The 20,676-nt window shown below is 50.2% G+C and overlaps 2 protein-coding genes across 4 annotated transcripts in view; one reads left to right on the top strand and one right to left on the bottom strand.

Annotated features, from left to right (window-relative positions):
- Positions 1-1,889, top strand: part of PDE6A (phosphodiesterase 6A) — a 59,908-nt gene extending 58,019 nt beyond the window's left edge. Inside the window, 1 exon segment of the mRNA NM_001003073.1 lies at positions 1,319-1,889. Coding sequence (NP_001003073.1) covers positions 1,319-1,398 — 80 coding nt within the window. The 3' untranslated portion in view covers positions 1,399-1,889.
- Positions 1,890-8,140: 6,251 nt separating this feature from the next.
- PPARGC1B (PPARG coactivator 1 beta) overlaps positions 8,141-20,676 on the bottom strand; it is a 108,907-nt gene continuing 96,371 nt past the window's right edge. The window contains exons 9-12 of one of the 3 annotated variants that reach the window (XM_038535054.1): positions 18,366-18,441; positions 16,211-16,332; positions 13,651-13,805; positions 8,141-12,736 (exon numbers count right to left, since the gene is read on the bottom strand). In XM_038535054.1, coding sequence (XP_038390982.1) covers positions 12,636-12,736; positions 13,651-13,805; positions 16,211-16,332; positions 18,366-18,441 — 454 coding nt within the window. In that variant the 3' untranslated portion in view covers positions 8,141-12,635. Of the gene's footprint in view, positions 12,737-13,650; positions 13,806-16,210; positions 16,336-18,365; positions 18,442-20,676 lie in introns of those variants that run through there. The other 2 variants (XM_038535053.1, XR_005358436.1) reach the window with 2 other exon arrangements.

Here is a 20,676-nt window from a genome sequence, read left to right on the forward strand (position 1 = left end):
AGGTCATTTCTTTGACTGGTTGAGTGAGTCCAGTTCTCTCATAGGACATGACTTGTGGTCCAGGCCTCACTCTCAGGGCCCTCCTCTGCACACCTGCCCCTCCGCCGTGCTCTTAACACGGACGCTGTCATGACTCTAGTGACGCCCTGGCCATCATGGGGTGATTCTAAACGGGTGGCTGCAAATGTGGAGCTACCGTTTACATTTTGCAAGTTGTGCTTTTTGCACAGCTCCAGGAGGTGTCCTGTACATTACAGTCATCATAGGTTTGGGCTATCTTAGAGATTTATTTATTGTATTTTAAAGAGAGGGGGGAAAGAGAGAGCATGAGTGGGGAGGAGAGGCCAAGGGAGAGGGAGTGAAAGATTCTCAAACAGACTCAGCACTGAGCCTGCCGTGGGGCTTGAGCTCATGACTCTGAGATCACAACCTGAGCTGAAACCAAGAGTTGGAGGCTTAACCTACTGAGCCAACCAGGAACCCCCTTTATCATAGATTTGTATGGTTATTACAATTTTCCAGAAATGGCAGTAAAGTGTCCTAAGGAAGATGCATCTTTTTCTAATTTGCAAATTATCTTTTGGGCTTGTGGCAGGTCTTGTAGCCTGCAGATATCTTTTGTTTGGACTGTATTCTTTTAAGGTGAATTTGCTGTCCATGTTTTAAAATTGGGATATTTCAGGGGCACCTGGGTGGCTCAGTCAGTTAAGCATCTACCTTTGGCTCAGGTCATAAGCCCAGGGTCCTAGGATCAAACCCAGCATCAGGCTCCCTGCTTAGTGGGGGGCCTGCTTCTCCCTCTCCTTCTCCCTCTGCCCTTTTCCCCCTCCCCGGCTTGTACACACACACATTCTCTCTCTCAAATAAATTTACCTTTAAGAAATAAAGTAAAATAAAATTGGGATATTTCAGATTTTTTGAAAAATCCAGATTTGCAGTATTTCTTTTTTAAAAGATCACTATTTGGCCATACCAGTCTGCATTTCTGCAGAACAGTTAGCTGGAGCTGAGTGGCAACTGCCCCCTTTAGATAAGACAGAGGATCTCTCCAGTTTGCCACAGTCTCCACCACTCCCTGTTGCATCCCAGAAGTACCAAGTGCCAGTTGCCATTTATCGTCATGATTTTGCTGCTCTTATTCTACTTCTCATTCTTGATTTCTCTGATTCTCCTTACAGTTGGCTTGCCTTCTGCATGTGTGATTATCTGTGAGCCTCAGAAAGCCCCTTAGTTTGCAACTTGGTCTAAACCTGGGCAAAGGGGAAGCGCATGGTAGTTTCCTCTCACCTAGTGGGGTCTCTTTCCTATCTGATTGCAGGGGCGGCAGGAGATCAGCCGGGGGGCAACCCCAGCCCGGCCGGGGGCGCACCTGCATCCAAGTCCTGCTGCATCCAGTAACGCTGCCTGGCATCAGCTGCACCGAATGGTACCACCCTTCCTGGAAAGAGACCACCCAAGCCAGCAGAAAACCAAAACCCTGCTTGTGAAGTAAAATAGTAATCGGATTTGAAAGCTGGGAGAGAATTTAGCTTACTTTCATCTAGTGGTTTTTGAACATTTTTTCAGTTTTGAATACTTTTTACTGAGCTAAAACCAACATTCTAGCTTTAATAGACATCAATTAAACATTTAATTAAGGCCAAGTTCATCTGCTTGCTTAGAATCATTTTCACTCTTATACTTCCATTTTATGTTTTCTTATAACAATTGTCTAGCATCCTCAAAAGTAGAGAATTGTTCAGTGAATCCCTCCTCCTCATCACCCAGATTCCAATATCAGGGTTTTGCCCCATTTGCTTCATCCATTCTTTTACATTTCTTTCGCATTTTTTTCTTAGCTGAAGTGAAGTATTTTCTTTATTAAATTGATGGTCTTTTTTCTTTTTTTAAGTGTATTTATTGATTGAAGTAACCTCTACACACAACATGGGGCTTGAACTCATAACCCCAAGATCAAGAGTCACATGCTCTTCCCCAAAGGAACCAGCCAGGTGCCCTTTAGCTGATGTATGTACAAGCACATTCCAGACATACCATTTCACTGCTTCATGACACATCTTTAAAAACATCTGGGTGTTTTCTCATAGAACCACATCATTATCACATGCAGGCAATGAACACCAAATCCAGTTGTGGTAGATGCGGTGATGAGCTGGACAGACATTTCTTAAAGAGTAAAGGACCTGTGGTCCCTGCAGCACCCAGTGGTGTCCCACAGCCCTCAGAGATGACCTCAGCTGTGGGGAGACACTTTGCCCACGGCCATGCCCTTTCCCGGGATGTCCTACACACAATGACAGACCCATGCCAAGGGGTTAAGGCCTGGCCACCTTGGCTCCCTGCACAAGACAACTCCAAAGGGCCCTTCTCACTCAAGGATTCCTCATGGGGTCACCACGGCTGTCACCGGAGCTCCATCACAGCTCAGCTTCTTCCTCTGCCCATTTCTACTGCCTTCCCTTCCCCAGGAGTTGGTCCCATGGGCATGCCTTAATAAACAGCCTGCAGACCAAGACTCCTGCAGAGGCTGCTTTCTGGGGAGGTCAGCTGGGGATACCTGTCCTTCGTGGTCTCACCCCCTATGTCGCCAAAGTGTCCTAATTAGTTGGTTTGCTTGAATCTGACCCAAAGGTCACACTTTAATTGCTATGTCTCTTAAGCCTCTTTCAATCTACAAAAGCGCTCCCTCCTCTTTTTCCTTTGCCAGTGATTTGTTGCAGAAACAGTGTCTGTTGCCCCATATTCTGGATTTACCCATTTGGCTCCTTGTGGTGGTGTCTTTCTCCTCTGTCCCCGGTGGCCGGTAGCTCTAGAACTTTCCTTCCTCCCAGAGAGACTGTCTTAAAGCAGATGCTAATGTATTAGAGCATTTGCTTGGAGGAGGGGACCAGAGGGTTTCTCCAAACTATAAACCAGGATCTCCTCTAACCTTCCTTTTTACATAAATGAGGAAATTGAAGGCCCATAAGAGGACAAGCTGGGCCAAGTTCATGGCACAGTTCCCTGGCTGCCCCCAAGAATCAGATCCCTGAAGTCCCAGAGAACGCAGCATACTTTGCACATGTCCCTAGGACTTCCACAGCAGATCAATCCCAGCTCCTGACGCATGAGCCTGCCCAGGTTTGCAGGTCATGATGTCATTAGAGAGCTGGGTCTCGAACCCTCCTCTTTTAACTCTTAGGTTAGATTCTTCAGCCCTCCCCAAACTGACAATCTCAGAGCAGTAGTCTTTAAACAGAGACATGTCCCTAAGCACGCCACATGTAGTGGTTAAGTGGCAGGGTAAAGAGGAGAGGTATGTGTCACTCAGGAACATACAGATGCTGGTCCTGGCTCCATTCCTTGGGCAAGTTCCCCCTGCTTTCCCCAGCCCTCAGCCTTCCCCATCTGTCAAATGAGAGTCACAATCCTCACCATGCCTCGCACAGCGCTGTGGTTAGCACCCACAAGACGGTGCATGAGGATAGCAGCTTATGTCGATTGTCTCCCATGATGTCCGGGGTACTGTTCACGATCTTAAATTTCATCTTCACAGCCCTACGAGGTAGAAACTATCACTAGCCTCATTTATCACATGATGAGGAGACTCAGAGAAGGTAAGAAACCTGCCCTTGGACACCCAGCTGGTAAGTGGTGGAGTCAAGACTCAAAGCCAAACAGCCTGACACCAGGCTCCTGGCTTGTCACCATTTCCCCTGCACCATACTGCTTCTGAGAATCAGCTGTTTTAGAACGGAAGGGACCTCTGAGTTCATCTAAGCAGATCATCTGGCATACTCGGGGAAACCAGGGGCCAAAGAGGTGGCTTGTGCAAGTTTGCACAATATCCAAGTGGCAGAGTTGGGTCTCAAACACAGGTCTTGAGCCTCTAAAGCTCTCACACCATTGAATGTATTTTTGAAGGGATTATTTCTGTGACTCTGTGGCTTGGCTGCCTCCCTCGCCGTGTACAGTCATCAGGCCACGGATAGGATCCACTCACTCATCTATTCAGGAATTCCCGAGCAATAGGGCCGGGCATCCTGCCATGAATGGAGAAGCAGCCCTGCTTTCCTGGACTTTACCATCGAGTAAGAGGGCGACAGATACTGAGCAATCAGTCACCTGGATAACCTCTGAAAGAGTAACTTGTACCCTGCTGCCCAGCGGAAACATCCTCACTCATCTGAACGGAAAATATCATGGTGTGCGCCTTTCCAACTGCAAAGTCTAGACCATTTCCAGATTGAGAAAATAAATCACCTGAAAATGAGAGCTAGTTTCCGTAGGAAATCAACAACTTACAAACAGTGTGCACAGAACATAAAGTGGAACGGCTTAGTGCACTTGTTCTTGTGTATCTAGGATTTCTTCCCCAATGTTTCAACCCTTCGGGGGCACATGGCGATCCGTGGGTCTCTTGCACTCCAACTGCACTTAGAAAATAAAGCAAAAGCAGCTTTAAGGCAAAACAAAGGCTAAACCCAAGAGAGCTTGAAACCAAGGAAACAACACATACATCATCCAGGCTGGAGAGTCATGTCTTGACCGCTCTTGCTGGGAGCAAGTGAGCAAAGGAAAACACTGCGAAGTCACCCAAATGCAGCACACAATTCAAGCCTGTTCTGCACATCCCCTGGCCAGAAATGAGTTTTTTGTGTGATTTCTTTTTTCTTTTTCTTCTCTCTCTTTTTTTTCCACCCGAAAGTGTTTTGTAGTTGTCAGTTGGTGAGGGTTTTTGCTTTGAAAACATGTCAAAATATCGCTTCTGGCATGTTTATTTAGTGTGCTCGTGTGAAAAAGGAGTCATAGTCAAACAAGGAAGTCCTTGTGCAGAAAGTGGGAGAGCTTTTCTAAAAGTCATGGCCAAAAGCTGGTCATGGAATGGCTGTCGTGAGAGGCTATGGCTCACAATCACCGTGAAATGTGCTGTCACAGAAGGCAATGTGAGCTCAGAGCGTTTGGCAGGCTGCGGGGCACACCCTGACCAGGGTCTTCTCTGGGAAAGTGACCCCGAAACCAGAATCCTTTTCCCATTTAGTGGGCAGGGTGTCCCCTCCAGGAGCGCAAATAAAGACACGTCTAAACGGGGCTGTGGGTGGTATTTTCTTTTTAATCTCCATAGTGTATTTGTTAAGTTTATTTATAAGCAGATCACTTCACTATTTACAGTACATGAGCATAGAGATTCTACAGTTTTTGTGATGTAAACAATAACCCCACAGTGGGAGTCTGAGAAAAGAAGCCAGTTTTGAAGTATTTACAGACATTAAAATAGAACTTTATACTCACGGAATAATAATACATAGAGCAATTTGGTTAAATTATCTATGAAACTATAGAATCTGACAATGTACAAATACAGGAAAACGGTTTCTCATTTAGAAGGTAAGACAGATAAATCACACCAGAAATAAAATAGGGACGATGACAACCACAATAATTAAAAGCAAAGAAGGTCTCTTCCTTGCCTCTTACAGATAAAGTATTTATATAAATAAGGACACAACCCAACAAAATGGAAAAAATATATAAAAATCCTCTACCAATTAAAAAAAATAGCAAAACTAAAAACTCGATTCTCAATCATTAGCAGTGTCCTTTAAAAAATTAAAATTTAGCTTTCTATTATAAATAACAAAGCAGATGTGTCCCTCTGTGTAGGTGAAATTCTTGCACCTTTCTCAAGAAATGCATCAATGTAATTCCACACATACACACACAGGCGTGCACATGAGCGGACAAATACACACACACACAGGCACACACGCACACACACGCACGCACGCACACACATACACAGCCTTGCGCTCACGCACCCCAGGCTGTAGTTACCTTGTTGAGCTTCCCAATCAATAATGCCCCCTACAGTAGTACCCCTGGGGATGCCCAAACCTAACAAGTTTAGCCATTCCCTGGTTTGACCCTGTCACAGAGCCGGGGAAAGCCCTGGCTCCCTATTGCTCAGAATTCTCTAGGCTGCACGGTCACACCAAGAGAAAAAGATTTGAGTCCAAGATTTGGAAATGCTGGAAGGGACCATAGGGACCACCTCGCCCAGTCGATTAAGGCTAGCTACAGACACCGTCTCTTTAAAACCTGGGGTTGGGGAGAGGGATCTTGTGTCGGTTTCAACCTTAGCACCTGCCTCTGGAGGAAGCTGTGCTCAAAGCTCAAAGCCAATGCTAATACCGTGGCACAAGGGGGTGGGCGTGAATTTCCCAGCAGGCTGCACTGAGCCAGCCTTCCGGATGGTCACCTTCCCCCCAGGAACCATCTGGAAATTCAAGTGGTCCGCCTCCCCGTTCCACTGACCACACACCCCTTGAGATTTCCAACCTGTTTCCATCGGAATCAGAACACCCCTCAAGAAACGAAGTTGGGAAGAGTTTATGACTTTTTATTCCTAACACAAAAACACTTGACAACATTTTTAAAATACAAAATACAAAAAAACAAACCAAAAAACCTGTTTGGCTCTTCAGTGGACCGTATCAAAGGCCATGGCCAGGCCCCCTGCCCCCAAGCACCCCCACCCCGCCCCCAGAATCCTCACACCCAGCCTCTTTGCCTGCCCCAAGGGTACAGTGCGGGCCCCCCAGCAGAGGTTCACTTAACAAGATCAGCAGCTGAGCTGCTAGTATTGCAGTTAGAGTAACCCCCACCCCCTCCCCGGGGCCCACTCCTGTCTCCTCTGCCCACAGGATAACTAGTGTGCTTCTCAAGTCTGTGCAAGAGTCTACTTAGTGGTTGCTTCTGGAGTCTTCTGACTGGTGTTACATTGGGCTCTACACACAGAAGACGGTTCACTCAAGCCATGACATGTAATTCCCCGAATGGGTGTTGGGGCAGCAAGGTGGCCGAAAGGATGTCTTTGCCTTCCTTCTGGGTAGCTGGTGGAGACAGTCCTTGGCCACTAGAGGGCGACCAGACGTCGATAAGGCAAAGTGCTGAGGCGGAAGCTGACCAATCCCTTCCCAAGCCCCCCGGGCGCCAGGCGGCCCCGCGCAAGAGGCGGCTCCGCTAGGCTTCCTTGCAGGATCCTTTGACAAGACAGCACAGAGGGGGTTCAGCTATAGAAACAAGGCTTTGAGGTGTTGCTCTGCCCCGGGACGGACCACCTAACAAAACCGGATTTTCCAATTGGCCCAGTCCGGGGAGTCGGATGTCTATGCTGCTTCCAAATGTGCAAGGTGTTCTGAGGACACGGAATACCTGCAAACCTGTCCTCCGGGATCTCAAAGCCTCAGCCACCGCTGCTGTATTATTACAGAAACAAAAAGCAAAAAGCTGCCCTAGATATATGCGGTGTGATCAATGCCTCCCTGTTGCCCCAGAGGTGTTACAATCATTTGGAGGAAATGTATGGAAAAGTGCCTAAGTTAAGCTGTTTTGGGGGGGCGGGGGGGAGAGAGTGTATTGCTAGTATCGTCTGAGAGCAAGAGACAAACAGCCAAGCGGTCATCACAACATTCGGATTAAAAGCTGTTCGGTGGGGACGATGATGAGGCTAATGTGAGATTCGAAACCGCCACCTGGCCAAGCTGGGGTCGAACTTCTCACCATCCCCATGAGAAACTATGGCTTAGATCTGTCCTGGGGAGCTGGCCTGCACACAAGGTAGCTCGGCCAGGACCGGGTGGGCTTGAATCTGCTGCTGGTTGGTTACCTTGCGGAGAACCCTCTCACCCAGGCCTCGAGCTGGGCGCAGCCAGAGGATGGGATCGGTTTCACAGGTTAGTGACCCACGCCCGGGGCTCCAGGGTGGGAACCTGAGCCTATTGGGCTCGAAAGGGACCCTGGTGCTCATTCTGCCCAATGTTCTCCTTCATTAGTGGAGGGAACAGAGGTCCCAGATCACACAGCAAGTGAGAAACATCGGGTCTCTCACTGAGATGGCTTATATAGTTACGTGACTTGCTCTGGAAACCCGTTTCCGTCGGCTGGGCTGCTTTGACTGTTTAATCCATCCACGAACAATCGGTACCAAGATCTAAACTGGGGCCTCCGACAAGAAGGCGGGCCGAGGGCTCACTCTAGGCCTGGCTCTGCCCTCTCCCACCAGCCCCGCTCCCGACCCCCGCCCAGGGCCTAGGAGAGTCCCTCACACAGCCCAGGGAGACCCGAATCTGCCGGGTAGAAACATGGAGCCGGGCTGCAGTGTGGTTTTCTCAAAGTGCTTTTATTGCTTCAATGCAAAGTCAGCCTCTGCCTGCCTCCTGGACGTCCTGCAGCCGCCTCCCACGGGTCCTCCCCGCACCCCGCCATCTGTTTCAGGCCAAGAACATTTCTGTGGGTTTCCCAGCTCCCGAGCTCTCCCTCCATTTACCCTGTACCTCCGGACTCAGCAGACAGCCCCGGAGCCCACCTATGTGGGCATATGCCCCCCCGGGACTCGGGGGCCAGCTCCAACATATTGCACACAAGCACTAACTGCTCTCCTTCTGCCCTAGTGGGAAGGGGTGAGGGGGTCCCTCTTCTTTGGCCAACAAAACCATGAGGTTCACTTTATTTGCTACCGTACATCCAATTTCTTCCCTTCGTCCTATTGGAGGGGAATTGCTAGATCCCAAACGCTAAGAAAACACTGCGGTTTTGACGTCAGGGAGTTAGATCAACCGAGTGTCTAGGGTTGGTTCTGCTTCACAGCTGGGACAGCCCCTCCCTCAAGCTGGAGGCTCAGCTGTGATTTCAACAGAAGCCCAGGCCTGGCAGGAGATCCTCCCCAGCCCACGCAGGAGGACGACGTGTCAGTGCCCTCCCTGCCGCCCCCTCACCGCTTGCACGGGGGCCTCGGCACGCGTGCCGCATCTGCCCGGAAGAGACCACGCTCAAAACCTCTAAGAGCATAGGCTTTATGCATCTCTTCCTGCATCAGGACTTGGGTACTGAGTGTTTGCAGCTCCGAGCGCTCCTCCCTTCCTCCCCCTGCCCCCCGAAGCCCCCGAAGCCCTGCCTCTCCCCTGAGCACGGTCAACATGCCAACACTGCAAGGCCTCACAGCAGATGCAGACACCTGACTTGTGGCTCTTTGACTCAAAACAGTTTCCTGGCTTGGGAGCAAGATGTGGTGGGCTAATGGGGGGCGGGGCGGGGGGGTGGTCGGCTTTCTCTGCACTCCATCCACTCATATTCTTTACCTCTTTGATGCATTTTCCTTAGGCAACCAGAACCCCCAAGAATGAGGATTCTGATTCAGCCTGGTACCGACTGAGGAAGGAGATGAATTCCACTTAGCGGTTGGATCGGACATTTCTGGAAACACCAGCACGGCACAGAGACGGACAGTACAACCCGCCCCACACGGGCGGCTGTCAACACAGTCTACAGTAAGCTTTTATGGCAATCACATGTAAACATCATCCAGAGCAAATACTAGGACAGAGCTACAATGAGATGGTTGCCAGTGGCCGCTGCTCCCTCTGGGTTTACTCCTTAATATGGTGGGCAAGAGACCAAGGTGGACAAGTTTTCCTGGAGAGACCTTGGAGTCTCCTTGGTTAATAATACACAGCACCGAATGAGTCTTCCAGATAGAGGTTGTCTGCAGGCTTGGTCAATTTTAGAACTTGTAGCCTTTTATGGATGGGATGGCAAGCAGAAACTGCTTGGCGGTCTTGGCAGGCTTCCTCTCCCACCACAGCCAGCCCTGACCTTAGGCACGTTACCTCCCAGTGCCATGCTCAGATCTCTGCTCTGCTCAAGGGGCAGTATATAAGTGACTTCAAGTGCCCTGTATTAATCCGAAGTGGATGGGCAGCCTCAGCTGACCCAGAAGAGGGGAGGGAGAGACTGGTCTTCCACTACAACCTGGTATTTCTTTACCCTCTGGTACCACCTGCCCAGGGTAGAAGCTCTGGCCTAGGGTGAGCAAAGAAGAAGCAAGTAGCAGGGGCTTAGAGAACCTCTAGTCCAACTCCTTCTGGTGCGGAGGGGAGGGCGAGGATTTAGCAAGGTCACAAAGTCCTTGGTGGAGCCAAGACTCAACCCAGCTCTCCAGACTCTGGAGTTCCTTCCCATTGGCTTCCACAGGATGAAACCTCAGTGTACTCCTTGGTCAAATCAGGACTTAGGGGAGGCAGCAGACAGATTTAAATTCTATTCTATTGCATTCCATAACCATTTATTATGTGCCTACTGTATGCTAGGCAGTGAAGAGCTATAAAAGGAATTTACAACGTTCAGGTCTGTGCTGTGGAAAGTCCTTTTCTTGGGTTTATCCTCATAAACCCCACCTCCCTCAAACATTTCACATCTGCTATTCCACTTGCTCCACCCGCCACCCAAGTGGGGGTTGTGTGTCACAGTATTATTGGGAGTCCTGTGCCAATGAATCGCTTTCGGGGAATTTTCTCTCTTAGATCAGGACATGAGAGACAGGGATGAGCCAGCATGAAACCCAGTCACCATTTGGTTCTGTAGAATTGGGAGCCTTTCAAAGATCAGACCAGGATGTCAAATAGGTTAAACTCTGATGTTAGTAATGGCTGCCCAGAGCACTGTGTTGAGAGTTCTAAAAGTATGACCAAGCTCAAAGAACGTGAGTACTGTGGTCGATTAGTTATGTCTGCCACTGGCCAAGGATGTGGGACTAGTGGCACATGTGCCATGTATTTGCCATCTTGAGCTAGATACCACTTTTGCAGAAGGCAGAAGGTTAGATTCAGAGAGGGCTGGGACCTTAGGGATCGACTTGCCTACGTCTCCCTCTCAGTCCTTTCAGAAAAGGAAGTTGGGGCCCAGGGAGGTCAAGTGACTTGATACACAGGAGCTCAAATTCACTATTCCTTCTAAAGCCCGTTTCCTCCAGCCTTCTCCGCAGGCTTGGAGTATGTTCACCTCTCAGGACAAGCTCATTGGCTCAGCATACCTACTAAGGCATTTGATGATCAATTAAAATAATCATTTTATCAAATGATTAATTTGATAAAAATAATGATAATCAACTACCAAGTCTCAAATTTCTAAGCCTGGCAATCGCAATAGATTAAATTAGCTTCTTTTAGTTTTAATGGGTTAATTTCAAACATTTTGAAAGCAAGCAGGACTCTTTCTCTTTTCTTTTTAATACAAACATTTCCCAAGGAACCCTGACATATGAACCAGATTAAGGTGGAGCCGCTCTGTCTGAAGCAGAAGTAACAAGCTCATACCCTGCCTGGCCATGCTTTCCCTCACGAATGGCCCCGAAGGCACCTGCAGAACATCCAAGGTGGACACGGTTTGACATCACTCAAGAACAGAAATTTTAAAGTAAAGCCCAATTAGAATGTTGTCAAAGTTGGCAAGGACCTTGGAGACTGTCTTATCCACCCCTGGCCCTCACATGCCCCTCCTGCTCCCCTCGCCCCATGCCACCAAAACGGCTTTACAAGTGAAGACAAGGGAAAGACAAGCTAGTAGGAGTAGGATGGGTTGATGGCTGGCCCCAAAGGGATGATTGCTCCCAGATCACCTGCCTGTGCCTCTCCAGGTATGTCACTGAAGCTCTGATGGCATGTCCACAGGTGTAGATATCCACAGAACCCTCTGGATTAAGACACATGCCTGAGCCTAAACTTGCCTAATGCTGGTGAGTCAGCGGTTGACTTACCCCTCAGAGTAACCCCACAGGCTTCTTGCTTGTGGCCCAGCGTAGCTGCCCTCACCTCTACCAGTCCCTGGAGCTGTGTACCTTTACCCCAGCTACTGCACAAGCAGGGGCCCAGGAATCAGGAGACCTCAGCTGGGTCACTGCTCTGCCCTTTCACTGGCCGTGGGACTTCGAGCAAGTCATCTCACCTCTTGGGACCACTGCCCGCCTCCCCTGGAAAAACAAGAGCAATGCAGCTTGCCCCACCTTCCATACAAGGCTGGCCAGGATAGGATATGAGCACTCCAGGCCAGGCACAAGCCCTGAGCACAAGCTGGCACCAGATGGGGGCTCCAACCATAACTGGACCCGCACGTGCTCAGTGAGCAATGGGGCAGAGCTAGGCAGGAAGGTCCCAGAACCTCTCTCCACTGCTCCCAGGTGTGGCTGCAGGCCACACTTCCCTGGGGACCAACCCACCAGCTGCCCAGCACCTCGAGGGCATTCTGGCAGAGGGAGCAGAGCAGCTCAGTGGCAAACACCTCACGACAGTGCATAGTTAAAAAATCAAGGAAGCGATACAATAATCCCAGGCACAGTACATCTGAGCCATAAATACATTATTTTAAGGATATACTTTTTTTTCTTCAATTAAAAATGAGTTTATAATCCTGATTCTATTCACGAGTAACAATTTCATCATCACATACTATAGACAAGAAATGTTATGGTGAACACGGCTGCACGTCTACGAGGGGAAGTTCTCGGGAAGAAAGGGGAGATGGGTGACTGACCCAGCACTTGGAGGCGCACCCGGGGCCACCCGCCGGAAGCGAGGACACTAATGTGGCAGTGGAACATTAACACCATGGAAACTCACAGACAGAAGCAGCTTTGTTCAATGTAAACATTGATTTTTTTTTTTTAAAAGGACAGCAGTTTCAAGTCTCTCTCTCTCTCACGTGTGTTCTCTCACGCGCTCGCTCTCTCTCCTTCTCATAGACTTAATTTCTTTGAAAACGTAAACATATTGGAAGGGCCTTGTCTGAGGTATTGAGGTATTCCTCGAAGGTTAAGGCTGTTATCAATGCAGGCTCTGCTGGGCCTCCTTCAGTAAGCTGTCAAAATCCATGGCTTCGTACTTGGTTTTCACTGATGCAGGAAGGGCCTCTTCTGAATTGGAATCTGGGCAGGGGGTGGGGGAGTCAAGGAGAGGGGGAAGGCAGTGAGCAACTCAGAAAGGCTCGACCATCAGAAAATCTGCCACCAGGGCCAGGCCCACGGAGGGCATGTGGCCCACGGCCTCACAGCACTAGACAGCACGCGTGACCTCCGCCGGCCTACCGTGACACCTCAGCCCTGTCATCAACGTCTCAGGGTGGCCTTGTTTCTAGAACATGGTGGCCCCAACTAGAGCACCCCAGAGATCTCTTCTGGTTCTGATTATCCTGTAAATCTATTTCCCTAAGAGCTTCTTGCCCACTAGTAAACCACTGCAGAAGTCGCATAAGGTGGCCAACAAAGCTAGGATGCCCTCCCTATGTAGATATGGAACCAGACCTCATGCGTGGACAGAAAGTCAGGTGGAACAGTGTCTGGCCCGGAGCCGTCCTGTGTCTCCTCGCACTCAGCCCAGTACTTCGGGAGGCTGTGTCGGACTCTCCTCCACAGATAATTCTCTCCTAAATTGTCCTTCTTCACCAACTCGTCCCCAAATGGGGAGGGCATGGTGACAATATTATGTCCCATGTGGCCCATTAATGGACAAGGCTGTCTGCTAGCTGTTGGGGCCACCACAGAATGCCCCGGAGGGCAGCAGGGCAGCCACTGGCCCTGTGAGGTCAGAGGCAGTAATCATGGTTCTGCCAACTGGCTGTGAACACAAGACTGGACCTTCCAAGGGGCCCCGGGGGGCCCGAATCTCTCTCTTGGTATCAGTCTTGAGACAGGACAAGATGGGCCAGAGACCAGAAGGAAAACCAGATGGCGGCCTCCCAGCTGCAAGGTTGTACCAATGGCACATTAGAGCGTTAGAGTGGAAGCTGGGTCCAGAGGGGGTTTAGGCCTCGCTGGAATGTGCCGGGGCCTTATGTACTTACCATAGTCAGTGTGTCTGGGCCAGCAGAAGTGCTGGAGCCCTCCGTAGCTCAGCTGGAAGGAGGGCTCGTGGCGTTTCCGCAGGGCAGCGCCGTTCCTCAGAGACAGGGCAGCGTGCTCAGAACACCGGTAGGTGATGAAGCCATACTTCTCACCTCTGTGGGGAGAGGCCAGGGGGAGCGTGTTACTGAGCCAGCTTGGTCTACACTCTCAGGCCACCCATTAGTCGGCGACGAGCAGAGAACCACACTGCTCAGTGGTTAGAACCACTAACCATGTCCATGGCCCCCCAAATACAGATGATGGCAACTGCTAGGCTGACCTCTACTGTGCAGTAACAGTAAGAGCAGGTGATTCACAGAATGTTTGCCAGAGTGCCTCACTCTTCAGACCGCTGGGTGAGTGGCTTCTGGCATTTTCTCCCCCTCAGGGATAAGGAAATAGGCTCTGTGGAGTTCAGAATTTGCCCAAAGGCAAGGGGCAGGGCAAGTTTTCGAATTCAGACCTCCCCCCAAGAAAGCCTGTTTGCCATACCTATGCCCCCACCCTACCCCTCCTGCCTCCTTCAAAGCCAGCCTCAGCCACCACTTCCTTGGCTGCTAATGCGGCCTTCCCCCTTCCCTAACGCAGCTGGTATTCGCTACGCATCTCGTCCTTGATGGTAGACATCTCTGAGCTTGCCCTGCTCAGCATCCATTCCCCCTCCTCTGACAACGGTGCCAAGTGTTCACAATGACTCGTTCAAGGATGAGCCTTTGGCCCACAGCAGAACCTCAAAGAATTCATCCAGCTCGTGGCTGGAACTGTGAGGAACACTCCCCCCTTTCCCCAGTAGGAGGAAACTTAGAGCTGGGGGCAGCCTGTTTGAGAAGGATGCTGAGGCGAGAGGGTCCGAAGGTCAGCTCTTCCCTCAGCTCTTCAGCTCCACAAACAGCAAGAAAGAGACTCCTGGCTGCTCCGTCCCTCTGCTACCTATACTCCTCAGCACAGAGACAAGCTGGAGTCCCCCGACTGCTCAGGACGGGCTCACCAACACTGGGCCACACTGCTGTGAACGGATCTCCTCCCTGTCGGCCTGCTGTTTCCAGGAATTAGACTACTCCAGATACCCCATGTAAGTGGAGGCGTTCAACATTTCTCTTTCTGTGGCTACTGATTTCATGTAGCATAATCATTAGGTTATCCATGATTATCAAGGTTCATCCATGCTTGTAGCATGTGACAGGATTTCCTTCCTTTCTAAGGCTGAATAATACATTCCATTGTATGTGTATATACATTTTGCTTATCCGTTCATGAGTCGATGGAATACTTGGGTTGTTTCCACTTCTTGGGTTATCGTGAATAAAGCTCCTATACACATGGGCGTGCAAAGATCTCTTTGAGATCTTGCTTTCAATTCTTTTAAGTTTATACCCAGCAGTCGGATTGCTGGATCACCTAGTAATTCTATATTTAATTTTTGGAAGAACCTCCACACCACTTTCCATGGTGGCTGCACCAGTTTGCATTCCCATCAAAGTGCAAGAGGGTTCTAATTTCTCTATACCCTTGCCAATGCTTGTGATATTCGGTAGCCACCTTAATGGATACGAAGCATGTAATGATTCCTATATAGAAACTATTTTGTCATTGAAGCTCTTTAAAATTATTAAATTAGAATTTAAAAGCCTTAATAATTTAGTTGGCAAATATAATGGGAGATACTTCAGAATGACCTCAAAACTGACAAAGTTTTGACATCTAAGTTGTGCATTTATATGCAACCTATTCTTCTTGCAGATACCCTGACTTCTGAATGCTGCTTCCCCAAGTAAGTGAGGAAAAAAATCAAGAATCAGCACAGCAGAATCAGTGGTGTGAAACTGGCTGCTCCAGAGGAATGGAGGGATGTGAAGCAGGGGCTCTTGCAGGGCAGTGAGGTTCTAGTACAACTGTGTCCTTAAGCCCCAGGGGCTGTCTGCCGCCCTGGGCCAGTTCCAGGGTAGAAAACCTGAAGCAGACATGTAGGCTATAGATTTGGCTCTGCTACTAACTAGCTGCTTACTTAACTTGCCTCAACTTCCACGAAAGGGAGAGCAATAGAATGAGTGCATAGGTCACAGGTATGTTAGAAAGTTTAAGAGAGAGGGGCACCTGGATTGTTCAGTTGGTTAAGTGTCTGCATTCAGTTCAGGTCTCGATCCCAGTGTCCTGGGATTGAGCCCCACATTGGAATCTCTGCTTAGTGGGGAGCCTGCTTCCCCCTCTACCTGCCACTCTGTCTACTTGTGCTCTCTGTCAAATAAATAAAATCTTTAAAAAACAAAAATCAAACAAATTTAAGAGAATGCACAGGAATTTGCACTTAGCAAACCATTAGCAGCTGTTTGCTGCTTATTGCTGGGCCACACAATTGTTACTGGACCTTCTCTGGGGCCTAGCTCTTCAGGTCCAGGCTGTGGATTTCCTCAGATATGTGTTCTACAAATCTTCTCTGGCATCTTCTGTGTAGCCAGCCCTGGATCGGGACTTCTGCCCCCCCTCCCTGCCCTCCTCTGCAAATAGCTCGACTCGACTCACCTCTTGCTTCTTGTCAGCACCTGGCACTCCACGATCTCACCAAATACTTCAAAGCGCCTCTTCAGCTCTCGGGAGCTCATGTCACTGGAGAGATTTCGAACGTACACCACACGGCCTTCGCCCTGCTCCAGAAGGGAGACATGGAGAGACCCAGTCACTGCCTGGCTTCCTGGGACCTCTTTGATGGTGGGCTCCTACGGAGTCCTCATCCTCAGCCCGTGCTGCCTGGCTGAGCAGGTGACACCACCTGCGGCTGGAGTCAGAGAGAGGACGAGGACAATCCCTCTCCCAAAAGACTTGCCTTGGAGGAGGGGGCCGCCGAATGTCGGGTTGGGATGTGGCTCCCAAAGGAAGCCACTGCTCACTTAAGGAAATGAGCAGAGAAGGGACGAGACAAGAGGGTTCATCAGTATTAATATAACTGTGTACCGTATTTGTGTTCTGAGTCTGGGGCTTTTTTTTGGTAGTTGGGGGAGGCTGTGATACAAAGGCAAGTTGCCAAGATGGTAATGGGCAAGGATGGGGAACCGGGTCATTGTGAGGGTCACAGTGGGCTGGGAGGAAGGCAGTAGGACCCCGGGCAGAGGGCTCGGAATCACCATCACCTTCAGCTTTGCCAGGGCAGCGTGCGGACACGAGGACTAAGAGGTCACTTCTGGTGAGCTGGGTGCTGTGTTGTGGGCCCCCAGAATTGCCCAGCAGAGGGAGGGGTGGGGAGAAACCCAGGCTGAAATGTCCCCTCCTCTTCCTCTACCATCCGTGACTGGATCCAGTTAAAGCCACTGCTAGTGGAAGAGTTGCTTTGACCCGCTAGGTAAACTCCAGCTGCGTTCCTGGAAACCTGCACTCTTGTGGGTAATACAGACAGCTCTGGTTTGGACAGGCTTAGGGTAAGGCCAGGGACTCTGGAGCCATCCCATTCTCCTCTCACAGAGGGGCAGGGAGGAAACCAAGGCCCAGGGACCCAGCAGGGCTCCGCCCTAGGTTCTGGATTCTGCTCAGTGAAGAAACACCCTCCTCCCAGGCTCCTGGCAGCTCCTTAACCCGATAAGGTTCTTTCCTGCCTCTGTTCCACATCCTCCTGAAACTTCATGGTGGCTCCTTTCATCCATCAGCATCTAGCTCTTTGCAGATGCCCTTCCCAGACTACCCTATAAATACATCCTCGCCAACCATCAAAACACAACTATTTCTCTCAGAGACTCGAGCCTGACGTGATTAATTCCACCGCGCCTCTCCCCATCTCTGATTATAGTGTTTATTCCTTGTTTATAAGTCTGTTGTACGTCTCCCTTCTGCCCCAGCCATGAAAACAGGGGCCTGGTCCGTCTCGTCCACGCCAGGCACATCACAACCGCTGCATGGTCACATGTGGATTCCAAGAAGACGCTCCAGGCACAGCCCGTGGTTCTAAGCACCTGCTTGCAGACAGCTGTGGACCTCTGGGGTACACACACCTCATGTGTCCGTCCACGTCTCTGCCCTGAAGCACCCTCATGGTGGAAAAGCAATCAAGTGCAAGTCTGTCTTTCTGTGCCTCTGTCTGAATACTTTCCCTTCCCTTCTTTCTAGTGACATGGAGCGGCTGGCTCTGGCTCTCCTCTGCAGCCTCCTAGCACAGCCGAGGCCCAGAGACTAACTCTGGAGGAGGGTCAACAAGGTCAGTGGGAAGCAAGGAGCAGGCTCTCCTGGTCCCTTAGCCCTGATCGAGCCAGGGGACCCTTAGGAAGGACAGGCCCAACTCCCTGGTGTATGGATGAGTAAACTGAGGCTCAGGGAAGCTGGGAGACCTGCCCAAGGTCACACAGGAGGTAGTAGCAGGGCTGCTTTGTGGCCTGGTTGGCCTAGCTCTGCTCCCTGCCCCCCCACCCCCCGCCCCACGGCCTGTGCTCTCAGCTCTATCGAGCCTGTGATGCTCAGCACTAAAATCACTACCGACTACACGCCTCACAGCCAGTCCCTCAGCCGCACTTTGCACGATGCCACCTCTGATGCCCTTTGGTGACCCTTGTGCCTTTTTAAGTCAAAGAAACGTAATTATCTTCTGCAGGCCACAGCCAGCCACAAAGGGCTTCGGGCCTCTGAAGCCTTGGCATGTCCTGCTGCCCCTGTTCTTCCCCATTCACTCCGGGCTCCGGGGCCCCAGGTCACTTACAATGGCCTTTTCCCGCCGCTTCCTGGCGTGCCGGACGCTTGGCGTTCTGTCTGAACACGGCCCTCTGCTCTCACATCTGTCAGTGAACAAGCAAAGCAGAGGCACTCACTCTCAGGAGGGACCACAGCAGGGTGGGTGGGCGGGTGGAGTTGCTCTAGGAAGCAAGGGACGCTTCTTTCAAAATTGCTCATGAGGGCAGAAGTAGCAGGACTGGCGCCCACGGAAAGCCAGCGTCCCCCTTAGCAGCAACAGCCCAGGGTTGTGTGCGGCTCTGCACCATCCAACACGTGCCTTTGCCAGCTTCCTTGACTGGATCCCTGGAAACCACCATGTCCCTAATCAGCACCCTTCTGCCTCTTTATGCCATGAGGGGTGGAAAGGTCCTTTTGCTTCATTACTGCATGTGATCTGATGGGGGGGAAAGCAACCCACAAGGCCTTATGCTTCCCCATTTTCCAAAGGAAAACCCTGAAGCTCAGATTCAGTATGGGATTTGCCTAAAGCCAGAACGCGGGGGAGGCACAGCTAGCAGGAGGGGTGCTGATCCTAGACCCACCACTCTCTAGTGGCTGATGCCCAGCCAAGAGGCAATCCCGGCCATCACAGCCCCCATGTCCCGTCCGGCTATTGGGCTCATCAGCTCAGGTGCACAGTCTGAGGACACTCGTGGGTGCCCCACGCTCATGTCCTCTTGCCTGTCTGCATGCTGCCTCTTCCTCCTCCAGAGAGCCAGGCTGCTGGAGTGGAAGGAGCATGGCATGTGCGGTCTGCAGGGCATCCTGGCTCTGCACAGACTGTCTGCATCCCTGGGAAATTCAGTACAGATGACAAAACATCGGCTCTCCGGTCAGACGGCCTGCATTCGATGCCCTGCTGGGTGACCTTGGGCTAGTTACTGATATCCCCTTAGCTTCAATTCTTTGACTGGAAGACAGGGAAAACTGACTGTACCACCTCCTTGGCCATTTGTGAGGTACAGAACACAAAATGCTGAGCTCAAGACCTGCTCAGTTAATTGCTTGCTTGCTTTTCAATTGAACCTCTTACAGCCTCTGCTCCCTCATCTCTAAAATGGGGACAAAAAGCAAATATGCCCTCAGTGCACCTGGGTGGCTTAGTGGTTGAACATCTGCCTTTGGCTCAGGTCATAATCCCAGGGTCCTGGGATCAAGTCCTGCATCAGGCTCCCTGCAGGGAGCCTGCTTCTCCCTCTGCCTATGTCTCTGCCTCTCTCTCTCATGAATAAATAAATAAAATCTTAAAAAAAAAAAAAAAAAGCAGATTGTCCTCTAAGTGCATCTGGGAAGCTAAATACAGTAATAGAAGGGGATGTGACTTGCAAACGTTAAAGCACTATAAATAACAGGGGGCATCTGGGTGGTTCAGTTGGTTAAGCAGCATCCAACTCTTGATTTTCGCTCAGGTTATGATCCCAGGGTCATGAAATAGAGCTCTGCATCGGCTCCACACTGGGCATGGAGCCTGCTTGGGATTTTCTTTCTCTTCCTCTTCCTCTCCTCCACCCTCTCTCCAATAATAAACAACAAACAAATAAACAAATAAGTAAAGTGCTATAAATAACAGTATCATCATCCATTTGCAAAGCATTGGCAGTTTCCCCACCTGCAGAGCTGAGGGTGACTGGTTTGTGTTGTTAAACCCCCTCAAAACACTTCTGTTGACCAATGTTTGGTACGGGAAGGACAGGTGAAAAGATGTGGGTCTGGAGAAGACTGATGACAAGTTCACCAGGTTTACCAAGCACTGAACTTTGCCAGCTGAGCAAGAACCAAGTTAACCAGTTACTTTTCTCTAGTGAGAAGAAAAAGCCAGCCCTGAACTTGGCCCAAAACCAAGAAGAGGGAAAGGAGAATCCATGGGAGTTTCTAAAGAGGCTCCTAACTTTCTGCAGGCAAGTTGGGCCTACCCTGACAGCCCTGAGCTGGTCAGGAGGGAAAGGAGGCCAGAAAACCTCAGCTCCAGCCTTAGAGGGAGGGAGGGAGGGAGGGAGGGAGGGAGGGAGGGAGGTGTTTCAAAAAGAAGAGAACCTTAGTACCTTCTGAAATACTAAACATTGTAGAGGAAACTGCCTAATATGGATGCCAAGTCACTTAGCTCAGTGACCCCCGAGGAATAGAGAATGGAGCCCTCATCCTGGCTTATTACATAGAAGGGCTTTACGAGAAATCGCTAGGGAACTCTTTTGAGTAACAGGTAGCCCAGGGCTTCTTAACATTAGTATCTGGAGAGTCTACAAACCTCCTAAAACCTAACGCCAGTTGGAGGTCTATGTACTTTTTAAAGGGAAGAG

Source organism: Canis lupus, chromosome 4, assembly GCF_011100685.1.
Source record: "Canis lupus familiaris isolate Mischka breed German Shepherd chromosome 4, alternate assembly UU_Cfam_GSD_1.0, whole genome shotgun sequence".
Classification (NCBI taxonomy): Eukaryota; Metazoa; Chordata; class Mammalia; order Carnivora; family Canidae; genus Canis; species Canis lupus.